The 15,481-nt window shown below is 28.7% G+C and overlaps 1 protein-coding gene and 1 long non-coding RNA gene across 4 annotated transcripts in view; both read right to left on the reverse strand.

The window, feature by feature from the left end:
- Tace (ADAM 17-like protease Tace) overlaps positions 1 to 6,042 on the reverse strand; it is a 35,377-nt gene extending 29,335 nt beyond the window's left edge. The window contains exons 1-3 of the mRNA XM_087156087.1: positions 5,688 to 6,042; positions 4,247 to 4,385; positions 1,080 to 1,213 (exon numbers count right to left, since the gene is read on the reverse strand). Of these exons, the coding sequence (XP_087012213.1) occupies positions 1,080 to 1,213; positions 4,247 to 4,385; positions 5,688 to 5,748 (334 nt within the window). The 5' untranslated portion in view covers positions 5,749 to 6,042. The remainder of the gene's footprint in view (positions 1 to 1,079; positions 1,214 to 4,246; positions 4,386 to 5,687) is intronic.
- Positions 6,043 to 11,379: 5,337 nt separating this feature from the next.
- LOC147801024 (uncharacterized) lies at positions 11,380 to 15,464 on the reverse strand. 3 transcript variants are annotated; one of them, XR_015430881.1, is made up of 4 exons: positions 15,078 to 15,464; positions 14,604 to 14,809; positions 12,754 to 13,182; positions 11,380 to 12,328 (listed from the first exon to the last, which is right to left on the reverse strand). It is a non-coding gene; the product is annotated as an uncharacterized LOC147801024 (long non-coding RNA). The 3 variants fall into 3 exon arrangements; XR_015430880.1 differs by lacking the exon at positions 12,754 to 13,182; XR_015430879.1 differs by lacking the exons at positions 12,754 to 13,182; positions 14,604 to 14,809.
- Positions 15,465 to 15,481: the final 17 nt, after the last annotated feature.

The raw sequence follows: 15,481 nt of genomic DNA on the forward strand, positions 1-15,481 counted from the left end.
CAGAATACTGAAATATAGAATTCAGAAAATCAATTTTAAATTTAATTTCTGATAAAAATATTAACACAGCACTATTTTAAACTTTGTCCCCAGTGTTTCGCGTCATTCCCTCACATCAATGTTCTTATCACCTGCAATCTTCTTAGAATAAAAATATTTTAATAAAAACTTCAGAAGTTAACAACTGGCATCATAGAACAAAATTGCAGTATGTTTCCATCTTCAACTTAAAGAAGCTTTGCTGTGGAATAAATTTGAATGAGTCAAACCAGGTAAAAATTTTTACATTTGTCATTCCCTCATGTCATTTTTTAGAGTAAAATAAAATACAACTTCATCGAGAAAGTGGATAATTATATGTTGCTTTCTTGTATGAATATAATTGTATGTGATTGACTTCAGAAATTAATTAGGCCTAACTGTTATTTTTAAATTTTATTGAATTCGCCATTCCCTCACTTGTGTATAAAGTGAGGGAATGATTCAAGATGAGTATATTATTAAAATTTTTTTTGTTCAATCGTGCCAGCCAATTTTATTTCCCAAACCTGTAAAAACTATTAAATATATAAGACTAAATTATAATAAATATTAGATATACTTAGTATGTTATCATTTTCAAACTTTAGGTAGATGTAACTTAGATAAAAACATGTATTAAAATAAAATATCATTCCCTCACTATTAGTGTCATTCTCTCACTTTTTAAATAGTGAAAATAATTAATTTACTTATTAATTAATTTGAAAAATAAATTAAAAAATTAATAAATGAATTTATTAAATTAATTAATTAATTATTAATTATTATAAATTAATTAAATATAAATTAATTATTTAAAAAATTAATTAATTTAAATATTAAGTATAATTTATAGGATATATACTTTCTTTATAATGTCATTGCATATTTCTATTAATATAAAAAGTTTCAGAGCTTTTTATTCACTTTACTTTTTTGGGATTTTATGAACTGAAAAATGACAGTTTTCGTGAGAATGACCCATATATATATATTCATTTATATACATTTGCACACAGAATTATTAGTTTTTCAACAAAATAGTACACATAACATACCAAATACCCTTCCTTCAAAAAAGCTGTCTTTGTCAACCCATACAGCTTGCTTATTTCCATTTTTACTGACAGTATAGGCTTTGAATTTAGAAGACAGAAGTCCTTTTGTAGGATTCAGAATGAGTCGGAAATGTCTAGAATGAAAAAAAACTTAATCAAAATACTAACCAAGAAAAATGAGTGAGTGGAAAAAAGACAAATACAGTGTAACGTCCCATATCCGGACGTCCCTTTTCCGGAAGGGTCGATTTCCCGGACACTTTTTAACAATCAAAATAAACAAATATTTCTTCATCTTCCCCTCTCCTTTAAAAAAAAAAAAAAAAAAAACGAAGTCTTTTGACACGTTTTTCCCCTTCTCAGCTTCTAGAGATCTATGCATTGAACCCATAAATCAACAGATAAGAGAACAGAAGATCTACTAAGACCATGAGGCTCCTCCTCTGGAATGCAGGAAAGGGGGGGGGTTTTCAAAAGAGCACAACTGAATCCCCTCCCTCCCCCTTCTTTCCTATGCAGCTGGCTAGTAAAAGAGGCATTTCCTGGAACCTTTTTGAATATTAAAGTGGAGGGGGAATCCCCTTTAGTCACACAAGAAAAAATAAAGAGAACCCAATTAGCATGCCACGCCTTTATGCTTGATTGATAGCCAATGATGGGAGAGAAAATAAGAATTTGTCACTACCTCGCCCTCAACTTGAATGACAAGTAAGGAGGAAATGAATTTTTCTTCTCCACCTACCCACCTTATTGAATGACGGGAATTTCCTCTTCTTGCTTGAATCGTTCTAGTTCAAAATGGTGGAGAGAGCAATTAATATTTTCATAACTGGGAATTTTTTTCGTTTTCTATATTTATTTTTAGAATAGCAATAATTATTTTTTTTTCTAATATTTTATTTATGATTGATTAGATATCATTCTAATACTAAAACATTATTGCCCGAAAAATAATGTTTATTTATTTTCTGCTTCTTAGATTCAGATCATTTTAAACTTTGTTTACCTTGGAGGTCAATTATACGGAAAAATCAAATATACGGACTTCAGAAAGTCCCGCCGATTCCAGATATGCGACTTTCCACTGTAATAAATTGAATGACAGTAAACAAAATGTATATTGCATTTCTACAGTTAGGATGACCTCCTTCAATGTTTAAATATAATGTTCTTAGCAGTAACTCACCATTGTTTAAAAAATAACTCACTTTCCGGTTTGAACTATCTTTCTCCTATCTGACTAAAGATATTTATTTTGCGCTTATAATATTCTCTTATGAAATATTTTAAAAACAGGTTTTTAATAGAAATATTAAACTCTTATTCATAATAAAAAAAAAACTAGTTAAATTAATTTAGAAATAAAATTTAATAAAAATATATCAATTCAAGTATGCTTTTCAGTATAGATACAACTTACTTTCAAAATAATTTAGTTTTAACAAACTTTTATAAAAATTCATCCAATTATTATATAAATAGCAGTTATTTGTATAGTAACACCATGCAAAATTTAGTTCTATAGCTTACTAAACTTAAATCACTTGATTAATTCCACAATTAAATAGTCTTCAAATTGAAACAATACTTATTTATCAATGAAAAATTTTACTATTTACAAGGAAATCTGTATAACTTTAATAGTTCAAACTAAAAACACATTTATCTCAGTCTGCTTTCCAAAATGCTCCATATCCACCTCATTTCATCACTCAAGATTCTCCTCTCTTCTTTTCAAGTCAATGAACTGAGGCAATAACAGTATTATTTAATCTTGATATGCCAAGTATGATAAAAACTTGTATAACACAGGAGAAGTTATAAGTTTTTATAGCCACAACAAATTTACCTTTTCTTCATGTACCCATTAGTCTAATATATTAGAAGATATTAAAAGTAGACAAAACAAAAATAGTTATAAGAATTGACCAACAAATAGCAGATCCGGCTCTTCATATAGATCTAATTGAAATAAAGATGATCATTACAAATATAGCATCACGCTCCCAACTTTTTCATAAAATTAATAACGCTTATATGTTTCATAAAAACCCCAAATTTTGTTTAAATGAGTTAAAACAGCTAATTATTTTTAGTCCCATTTTTCCTTTATGATTGATTACTTTGTCTTGAATAATAACTTGCTCTTTAAAACGAATTTAATTTTTATAAATTATTCTCTGTAAAGTAAATGTTATCTGCCCATATAATGTAATTAGTTCACATATATTCTAAATAATCAAGGGTATCATTTTTCAATATTAAAAGTAAAATATGCATGCTGAAAACAAAATTTTAACTTTTAGGTCCTCCTCAGGTACCAAAAATGGTGGATTAGCATCATATTTGTTAAAATAATTTTTATTTTTATTCAAAAAATTAAAATGTAATTAATGCTAAAAAAAAAAATTGAGTTTTAATTAGCCTTTCCATGGACATTATGTCTAATGTCTTAACTACAGAAGAGTACAGATTATTACTTCTGTTAATTCTGTACAGCTTTCTTGTTCCAATCCAAAACAACAAATTGGTACATTGGTAGACTGTTATGGTAATAAAATATATATTTATTTTTTGTAGTTGTAATTTTTAGAGAACCTATGTTATGAGATATTTAAGGACATATTAGATAAATTTTGAAATTTAACCTCATTAGAGAATTAAATAGGATAGGAATTGAAAGATTTATTCTTTAGCTATGCAATAGTGTTTAAAATTCTCTTTTATTATAATTAGAAGAAAAGTTACAACCACTGATTTATATGCAGGTTAGTAATTTCTTAAGAAAACTTCAATTATTAACAATTCTAAAAACATAAGAAATTTTCAAATTAAAATCTCAAAATTGGTAGCTTTGCTTACTTCGTCAAATATACCATTATATCAAACTTCATTAAAATTGAAGATGAGTTAGTCTAAAAGTAATTGGTTTGATGTGGAATGACTCATTTATAAATTAGGCATATTGAATATTATATATAAATATAAATATGAAAAAACCCTGAATTTGCAAAGTTAATTGATGAATAACCCCTATAATCTCAATAATTTCCTTATCCTAAATTAGGTCAGGTCTCAATTAAATAAAGAAACTGAAGTTCAACTAAAGCAAACATATTAGAAACATAAATATTGAATATGAATATTTGCAAAGCTTAAATACTTACCTTCCAAGGGCCTTAAAAGAGACTTCCTTAACAACATTGAAATGGTGCGAACTTGGATGAACACCCCGTTTAGCAATGCTATGGCCAATATCAGAAGCCTTTATTATCTCATAATATTTCAATTGGTAATGAGAAATAGCTGAAAATATGCACACAAAAAATATTTAATGTTTATTTCATTAGCACATAATAAATTTTTTTTAATAGGGATGTAACGAATAATGATTTGGCCGAATAGAGGAATATTTGGTCAAAATAATCGGTCGAATAGCAATATTTTTTTAAAAAAAAGCATTAATAAATATTATTTTTTACATAGAAATAAGTTTAGTAATTATAGAAATTCTGAACATGTAATGTTTTGTATAAGAAAAGTTAAAATTGTGTAATGTGAACATATTACTTTTTATAGATTAACCGAGAAAATAGAAGAAAAAAATGGTTAGGTTTGTTATCTTCTAAAAATGAAAAATTGCAGAAAAAACAAAGAACAGTTGTGACAAACCTCACAGCTGTGCCCTCACTCAACTCCCTAATTTTACTTATAATATATTTTTTTGCTTCAAGCCGCTGTGTCAACTATCTGCAAAACAATTTAAATTTGCTTTGTTCGATTGGCAAAAATATAGAAAGAGTAGGAAAATGTGAAATTTCTAATTTTTCTTCTTTTTTTATTAATATTAATATATTTGATAGTCATAATGAAATATTTCATAAATGAAAAATTTTTGTTAAACCTAAAATGTTATTTTTTTAGGAGACTGAACACCCAAACCTAATGCCTCTTCCCACGGCAGTAGAGATATTTATGGCACTGGTCAATTAAGAAAAAATAAATGCATACAATGCAACTATCTTCTCTACATTTGGATATACCATAAAATGAAAGTGAAATTTATTAATTCATATATACATTTCTTGATAGACAGATAAATAATACCGTTTTTACAATCACAGGGCTGCCAATTTGCTATGATCTTGGGGAAAAAAATTTCTTCTAAATGTGTATGATTCTTTGTTTTGAAAAGTTTAATTAAAGTCATTTTCCATAACACTCCATTCAAATGACTCAAAAGTTTATATAAAACTCTACTTTGCTCCAGCTCTCTCATTGTGAAGCACTTAAAATATTACCAAAACTTCTGAAAGCTTTACTTTTTAATCGTCTACCATTCTATAAAATATATTACAATAAGCGTAGTTGTTTGCAGCCCTGTAAGCAATTACTGGAATTCATATTATAGTAATTTAAAAAAGTTTCTGTTCAAAAAAACACTTTATTATGCTCTTTTTTATTTAATAAAACACTGGTCTAGAATTTAAAATATTATTGCAAAAACCAGAGTTTACAGCAGTGTTGGATATTGATAAGTGTAAAATGTGTAAAGAAGTTTATTACATTTGAAACATTGAATTTTAAAGTAAAAATTCATATTCTTACATTTATCAAAATTGAAAAGGGTAACCAGCATCCAGAGAATGATCTTAACTTCATAGATCATTATAAATTATACACAAGTTTCATACGATTACCGCAGTTCAAATGAGAATAGCAGAAAGTTTTTGTTTCAAGAAAGATTTCGTTATCATGTTTTTTAAAAACAAGAAATTGATCATTCATCAATTTAAAGCGTTTAGTAATTAAATAAAACACGCGAAAAATATTAAAAATAATTAATTCACATTTACAACTGCACCGAAGTGAAAGTTAAACAAGAATTAACTTGAAAAGATAGTTTTGATTTGACAGCATATAAATATAAACATAAATTTAAGGCAGTGTCTATTACACCGACTATCGGTAAGATAGCCTCAGAGCTATCGAGCCGACGTTGACAACAGCGCCACTTTACAGAAACTAATTCATCGGTACAATAGCTATAAGTTATGCTTTTCTACCTGTGTATGTGAAATTGGTAATGGGTTGTCATTGTTTGATGGGTTGTCATTGTTTCACCAACAACAAAAAATTTAAAAATAAAAGAACATTATTTCTTTTTTCCTTAAAGCGTATAAAATTTTGCATAGAATTTTTAAAAACTAAATTATTTATTAACATTATATTGGATTTATTTAAATATATTAATTGTTTCTTTCGACTCATTTATATTTTAATTAATAATTTAAATAAAGTTTTTACTAAAGTACAAATAAAGGTGTCATTTCCTACTTTTTTTTCTGGTGAAGTATATCTATTTTTTATTTATCATTTATTTCAAAGGGTACCAAAATTTTCGAAATTATTATTTTTCTTTTAATTTATAAATTTTTTGAGACAGTTTTAGGGGCGATAGCTATTACGGTTATTTAAATAAATTATATTAAACTTAATTGTCTGGTTGAAAAATATTTTTTAATAATAATATTTCATAATTATAATTTAAATTCAACTGTTTTTATAATAATAATTATACACTACATAAAGTGACAGAGGAATTAATGGTATACCATTAAAATATATGAAAATATGTTTTGCGATACAGATTTTTATAATACATCTAGCATTTGAACATAATATATTAATATTAAGAGTTATTTATTTTTGTAGAGAATTGTTGGGACTGCGAGAGAAAACATTTTGCCTTATAAATTATTAATGTTATTAACTTCATATTGATCAAATATATTTTATGTAATTTATTTTCGGTGGTTGACTTATAAATTAAATGAAGATTAAATAACTTTTTTCAATAAATTATGTATCCAATAACGAGAATTTAATGACAAAAAAATTTAATTTTTGTCTTATTTAACTATCAAAAGTAATTAATTTTGCTTAGTCATTTAATTCCAAAATTCTTAGTGAATGACGGATTCCAATGATAAAATCCGACCCATCGTCCAAGAAAACCTCTCACTTGGTTTTATAATGCAAAAATGCAGAGTGGGAGCTCCATCCAAAGACAGATACTTTGAAACCGTGTTTTAGGAATCTATATCTACACTCAACATTTTGTCTTCAGATTAATGTTTTTAAATTTAAAATGATGGGGAAATCATTGGCAATATTTAAAGTGTGCATTCACATTTATAATGCTTGGGCCCAACATTCTTACTTACTTGCGTTAAAAATAGCTATTTTAGGCTCTAGTCAGTTTTCTTATTATATATCTGTAATGAGTAGAGCAGCGAACACTTCACGTTAAGGAAATATTACCTTTACAATTGTCAAAAAATGCACTTTAGGCAGCTCCAGAATAACTTGAAGTGTTAAAATGAAGCACCTAAGGTTGTTGAACAAATAGTTCCATAGCTAGGTGTAAAGAATTATATTTCAGGTTGATAAGTAATAACCTAAGGTTGAAAAAGAAACACCTTAAAGTAGTAAATATCTACCTCTCCTCAAATGTAAGATGAAACACCTCAGGTTATTACATATACCTCTGGAGGTATATTTGAGGTAAATTTTGAAATATTCATTTGAACCCTTTTCAACCTAATGACATATTTAAATATTAATTTCATTTTTACCTTTGAAAAATACCTCAATTTATCCTTAAGGGCACTCTAAATAACTTTTGATCTAATGATCAGAGACCTTCACGCTTAGGGCTCAATCTTAATGGTTCAAGAGATGGGTGACCACAAATATGCTAATTAATAAGAGTCGACGATATTTTAAGTTACGAAGAAGTCAGACAAAAAAAAAAGTACTTTCTCTGAATAAACATATACCATTTTTGGAAGGCTACAGACAGATTTACGAACCCCCTAAATATAGGTGGAAGCGGCAACAATTTATAGCCAGGAGAAGTTAATGTAAATCTTACTATTTTGTGTATTTCGCTACATCTCGAGAACTTTTAAAGTAAATTAGATAATTCTATGCAAAAAATTAATTTTTAGTGAACTTTCATTATTTTATTCAATAATGGTTGAAAAACTTTTTAAAAGTAGGTATACAATTCTTTGCACCCATTTTAAAAATTATTGGCGATCGAAATGGGCTGCAGGTGGCGTCGAGCAGAACGCTCTACCTATGGCAACACTTCACATGCTTTCCCCATTAGCGTGTGGAAAGTCATAGGGGAAGGAAGTACGCTAGTTTCTCTCTTGATTTTCATATAGATTAAAATCTTTTAAGTTGGAAAACTATATGGAACTGAAAACTGCATTAAACATAGTTCTAAAGAAAAGTATCACGGAAATTTAAAAAAATATTTTTATTGAATAAAAAGGAAAAATATTAAGAAAAGGGAAAATATCGTAGTACATTCCTATACAACTGAAAAGAGCAGGAGAGGGAAGGGAGAAGGGCTAAAGGCATGAAACCGGTCTCTCCCCAGATGGCGTATTCGAGTGTTGCGATCGCGAATAACTTTACAAGACAAAATTTGAGCGAAATCGATCGAATAGTTCCTGAGAGATCGAAGTTTAAATATCTAGCCCTTTTGAAATTCAATTTCTAAGAGACTATTCGACTGATTTCGCTCAAATTTTGTATTTTGCCATGTAAAATTATATTATTTAAAAACTGATGCAAAAAAACTTGATAACTTTTCAAAAGTTTTTTTTACCAAAATTGAATAAAATAATAAAAAATAATGAAAGTTTACTAAAAATTATTTTTGGATAAATGAATTTTATAAGTGTGTGAAAATTTTCTTCGATTCGCTTAAAAAATTTTGATGTAACACAATGCGTAAAGTAAAATTAACATTAAGAGGTCCAAACTTTGGAGCACTTTCTTGACCGCCATATTTCATGGACTGCTGCTACCCGTATATTTTGGGGTCTAGAAATCCAAATCCGTCAAAAATGGTATGCTTATTGGAAGAAAGTGCAATTTCTATTTAATTCTGGCACTTAAAATATCGTCTGTACTAAAATTAGCACATTTGAGGTCACCATGGTGACCTCAAATGTCCTAATTTTAGTACAGACTTGCAAGTCCTAGACATCTTATCATCAAATCAAAAGTTATTCAGGGTGGTTCAGTTCGTTGTTTTTTTCCTTTTGTTGCGCATTGTACATTCCAAGCTGAAAAACGAATGGAATGTATGTTACGATACATTTCAGGACAAACATCCCTTTCTGCCATTAAAGGATAGTCAATTCGTTTTTACTATGGCAAAATATTTTCAGTTTGCTTCTAATCTTGTTGGTTGAAGGCATATCAGTTTCAGGGACAGGGGCAATGTTTTAAAAGCGTACTTGTTTGTACAGTTAGATCGGATCATGATCAATTTCCAAGAATTTCTCTTTTGTGTTAAACTAAAACTACATATGTAACTAATGGATGAAGGGTCATATTACTTCCTAATTCAGTCAGGATGCAAAAAAAAAAAAAAAAGCGTTAAGTTTTTTTTCTTCCATAATTTTAGTCTATTTCAGATTTTTCCTTTTTTTTCAATATTTCTTAGCTTACTTAGAAATATTGAATTATATTTAAAATTTTATACATACCTATGATGACCAGGAGAAGTAATTAAAATTTACAAATACAGTAAATCCTGTTTCTGTGCGGTCCTTATTTATGCGATTTTGGTTTTGTGCGATTTATTTTTATGCGGTATATGAATCTTAGCGGCGTTAGCGCCAGTTTAATTTTTCCTATCAATGTACATATACATGTTGTGGACGAACTCTGATTACGTGGTCTCTCCTTGACAACGATGTATCTGGACTTCGCGATGCTCTGTTCATTTATTTTAAACAATCTCTTGATAAGGCAGAGTCAGTTACGTACATACGAGGGTCACTCTGAAATTTTTGAGATACAATTTGGTGTTTAAAGTTACACTTCATGAGGTTTACAAGCAATTGACCAGTCGACCGTCGTCATAAAACTGATCACCGATTTTATGGAACTAAGAAACAAATCAATTGAAATCCTATCTTCAAGCTATTGTTAACCATTTCAGAAGATGCACGTTTTGCTTACGACGAGTAGCAGCAAACTATTTAACGCATAATTTGAAAACTTCTCCATGTACATGGACAATGAAGAATTAATTATTTTTAAAATTTCTTTAGGTCTAATTTAATCGAAAGCATTCTCTCATAAATCATTGATGTATTTTTTTTAAGTCCAACTTTTTTTATGCGGTCCATAATTTTTTTTTTTAGGTACTATATCGTACAAAGTTGTTTGTTATACGTAATAACTTATAATTTTTTTTGTATGATTTCTTTTATGCGGTCCCTATCCAACGCACAAAAAAAGGTTTTACTGTATGTTTTTCTTGAGTTTATGATTATAATAACCATTTACTAATAAAAAATAAATATTTATCAGGAATATACGCTTATAAAGTATTTGGCTCTCCCTTACAAACAAATAAAATAAACTGTGTTTTTAAGTTTCGCCTTTGAAAATTTGATTTCCAGAAACTTCTGTGATCAATGATTTTTTGAAACGTCTGAACCTTCGATCTTAGGATCACTGTTAGCGAAAAATTCGGGATTTTTCCAGAGCGTAATCAGCCCTGCCTATTGACAAAACAAGTTACGATTACTTTTGGACCACTGAAAGCTAAATTTGTCACTTTACCACTTAAGAGAATTATTGTAAATAAACTTAGAATTTTTTCTGCCTTACGGGTAGAAGTCTCAAATTTCAACTGAATTGCTATAGATCTGTGTCTGATGCGCAAAAAACTAAACATCTTCAAAGTTACAAAATAATCCTTTAAGTATTTCTTGAGAAATTTAAAGCACTTGTTTTTTGAACCTGGGACATAGTATAAAATGTCCTTTCACTAACCTGGAGTAGACACAAAAATAAGTTAAAAAATAAAATTGTGTGAAGATAAACTGCTGGAATCTTAAGTAACTCAGATTTATTTGTATTGTCATTTAAGATTTAAAACTAATTAAATACGATTTAATTTTTTCAGTGCCTGTATCAAAGTAATACCATGTTTGGTACTATATATGTTTGATATTATACATATGTTGTGGAGGTTAAAAATTTTTAAGTTCCACTTATTTAAATTAAGAATCAAATATAAAAGATAATTTTCAAAGTAAAATCTTCATAAAACAGAGGAAGTTGATAAATATGAATTTTATAATCAATATTTAAAGATTAAGTGTAGGAAAGAAAGGAGTAGATTTTTTAAAAATTTATTCTCGAAACATTTTTATAAATACAAAACCTTGTATATTATCAAAATTTCATGAAACACAAATGCAGGAAGAAACTAAACTTTTATTGGACAAAAATGTAGCAGATTTAAAAAACTAAATATAAATTTATACAATTAGGATTAGAAGCAAGCAATCACAAAGTTGAAAGAAACATATACTACATAAATTACAGTTAAAAGGAACATACTGAATGCAAATTTATTGAAAGTAAAGTACTATTCTATCAAAATAGGTAACACCTATACCTAGAAACTTAATTATTTAACAACTTGGTGGGAAAATTTATGTCATTGAAGTCCATCAGAAATTAATAATGAAAGGTAAATGATGAGTTTTTATGTGGACATTCACTTGAAATTTGACAATGGTTAAACAAATATTTTTTTTTAAAAAAAAGCAATAAAAATTACTAATTAAGAAATAAAGTTTGTTTCAGAATTAAAAAAAATGTAAAGTTGGCTTACACATGACAAATATTTATTCAAAATTGGCTTACACATGACAAATATCTATTCAAAATATATCTCACAGGAAGAAAATTAAAATAAGCTAAAAAAAAAGTTTAGATTTTGAACAATACTTTTGCTCTGGAGGCTGCAGAGGGCCGACACAGGAATAGTGATACCACTGCGAATAAGAGTCGCACAAAATAGTATCACCATACCGCAATCTTGTTTGCAGGAATAACATTCCCATGTCATCATTCTCGATTTTGTAAAATCACATTTTTAACCAATAGCCACCCATCAGAAGTAAAGAACAGCTTCACTTCATTAATTTCAACACATGATTCCATACAAGAAGAAACCTTCTCTATACCACATTCTATAGCAGCTTCTTCAAAATGCCTTTATTTATGGTCTTCGATAATGTCTCATCTACAAAGCAGTTCATAAGCATATTTTTTTCCCTCCAAAACTGCTTTTCTTGTAAAAGGAGTGGGCCTATTACCTTTCTTCCTCTTCAAACCAACAACTTTTGTCGTTAAACCTAAAAATATAAAATATTTTAAGAAAAAAAAAAAGCTAGATAAAAGAAATCATTGCAGAAGATAAAAATTGCTAAAATAAAAATAAAGTAGTTTTTAAGGACGATGGGAACCCGGCATAAATAATAGAATTAATTTTTGGGCCATTTAATGAGTGATTTTTTTTAAATATGCAAAACAAAACAAAAAGGAAATTTTTTTTTAATTTTAGAAAGAATTGCTAAATTGTGTATTTTAATCTCATTTGCTAAATTGTGCAGTTAGAAAAGCTAAGGAAGGGAAAATAATAAATCTGACCAAATTGAAATTGTTTTAATGCAAGATTAATATACTTGTTCCTTTCACATTATTGTTGCATTTATATTTTATAATGTTAGAGTTAAAAATTGTGTCGTTAACAATAAAAAAGATTCAAATACAGTGGTACCTTGAGATACGAATGCCCTTACATACGAGTTATTTGAGATACGAGGAATGGCCTTGCAAGCCCTTCTCGTCCTCGACAATGCTCCCGTTCACCCACCGAGCCTCGAAGTCTATAGCCGAAAATTGTGCTGTCGGCTAAGTCCGTAGCTTTGAAGGATTCAAACTCGAAGTGCCAGCGGAAGAGGAGATTGTGCCTCTGAGAAAATCCATGGACCTGGTGATGGGTGAGCATTCGGGCGTACTGCAAGAAATTGGATTCGAGGAAGAACCAGAGGTGGAGGAGGTTATCTCTACAAATGAGATAAAAGAATTCTTGGGAATGTGGAAGAGAATTTCACAGTTCGTGGAAAAGAAACACCCTGAAAAAGTTGAAACTGGTAGTACATCGGAGCTATTTAATGAGACTTGCCTAACTCATTTCTCCAGCATTCTGAAAAGGAAGAAACAAGCCTCCTTGGACAGTTTTTAAATCTGGTTAAAAAAGCAAAGACCAGTGAAGAGAAAAGCAGTGACTAAAATTAAGCATATAGTAGCATTTAAGTTGTGTGTAAGTTGCATTTAAGTAACCAAAATACAAATATGCATGTACACTTTATAAAAGCAGTTTTTTCTGCTTTACATTCTCTTTTATTATGTTTTAATATAATACTTGTCATTTATAAATACATTTTTCTTATTCAAAAACACACAACAAAAACAACTGAGGGTAGCATTTTTGGGGACGGAACGGATTAATGGCATTTCAATGGGCAAAATTGCTTTGAGATACGAGCAAGGTTAGGGAATGAATTAAACTTGTATCTCGAGGTATCACTGTATATGTATTAGTGAGTTGGTGATGATGCATTATTTAAACTCCTTTTAATTTTGTTATATGCATTTTATATTAACTTTTTGGATTTATTTCTATTTTTAAGCTTTTACAATACTATTTAACTAAAAATATTTACACAGTAAAACTTATAAAAAAAAGATCATTACCATAAAAAATACTATGTCATAATTTAAAGTGAATAAAGATATTTAAAGAGATATGAATTATATTAAATGTCAGCACAAAATCACTATTTATGATAATAACACTCCGAATATATTCTTCCTCAATCGGAAACAAATTGTTTACTAATATAATACTATTATAAGGGTCATGCATTAAATTATTAAAAAAATTATATTGTTATAACAGTTTGCATAACTAAAGTCAATGTACTTGCTTTACTTACAAGTATTTCATTGAATTTATTTTTAGAACACAAACATTAAATTTGCCTCAAAACTTATTTTACTTGGCCAAAAACAAATTCAGAATTTGAATTTTCTATGTGTCTTTGCTTCTAACCATGTTTTATGGATACATAAAATTTAAAGCAAGGACTGCATATGAAAATTTACTATGCTCTTATATATAACTAAAATACATTTGACATTATGGCAAGGTAAAAAAACAGGGGATATTTCGTATTGTGATCTGGCGAAGCAACTACAATTGCCAAGGTGCCAAACAGATTTTAAACTTGCAAATTTTTTAAAAAATATATGTAGATAATTGCCTAGGGGTAACTACAAGTTATACATTACGAGTCAGTCCCTTTCTATGACATTTCTTTTAGTTTCTCGCGGGTCACTGCCCGGAAGTTTCCTGGACTTTGCGATTACTCTGCCACAGATCACGATACAGAAATCTCCATTAACAACAGTTTGAGCAACAACAATAAGTTCAAATAGATATTATAATATTCACACGTAAGTCAGTGTAAATCACTCTGAGTAACAAAATAATTTCTTAACTATACCAACAATATTATGATAGAAAATGGAGATAATTAGAGTAAATGTAGGAAAAATTTTTACCTATATGAAATGGAACAGAAATATAGATACTTGGAGATTCACATATTTGTGAACTTTCTCTTGGTGCTCAACAGGTATCAGGCTTTCTTTAGGCGAAGAACGGAACAAAGATTCGGAGAGGACATGGTCATGATCCTCATTCATTGATTTTATCTGCAAAAATTGTTTATCTGGAGACAGCAGCTAGACAATTTTGAGTAAAGGTTCTGGAAAATAAAATTTTTTTTAAACAAACTACGTATAAAAAATGTATAAACTAAACTCTATAAGGGCTTGCAGACACAATATAAAATAATAGATAGCAGGTCAGAGAACATATAAAACAAGAGTGTTAAATTGTTCTTTACAAGGTGTATAGTGACTATTGACATGGTGACATCAGGAACGATGTTGCTAATCAATTAACACATTTTAAATAATTCATTTTAAATAACACATTTTAAAAATTAATTAAACAATACAAAATTTACTTACTTGGATTGGCGACTGTTATCTGTACATTTTTTTTAATGAATTCTTCCACCATGTGTATTTCAATTCCAGCGGAGCCTTATCAAATTTTTTAAATTTCTTTGAAGCATTTTGTAAAGTTTTCGCTTCTCTCTTCCAGAAGATCGTCCTTTTTTCTTTTTCAAATTCATGAATGGCTATTTGTTATTCTTCATATGAAGAAAATCGAGATGCTACAAAAATTGTAGCTGTCTTGACTACGATAAACAGAGCTAAATTATTTTTGAAAAAAAAATCGGAGAGTCACGTGGACAGATACGCTCTATGATTGGTTAAAAATTTGATCGGTAAGATAGCAAAATGAATTTTACTGCGCCGATAATCGGTGCAATAGACACTCCGTAAATTTAAATCATGAAAGAGTCTGA

This window comes from Parasteatoda tepidariorum, chromosome 12 (assembly GCF_982258835.1).
Source record: "Parasteatoda tepidariorum strain Cologne lab strain chromosome 12, Ptep-v5.0, whole genome shotgun sequence".
NCBI classification, from domain to species: domain Eukaryota; kingdom Metazoa; phylum Arthropoda; class Arachnida; order Araneae; family Theridiidae; genus Parasteatoda; species Parasteatoda tepidariorum.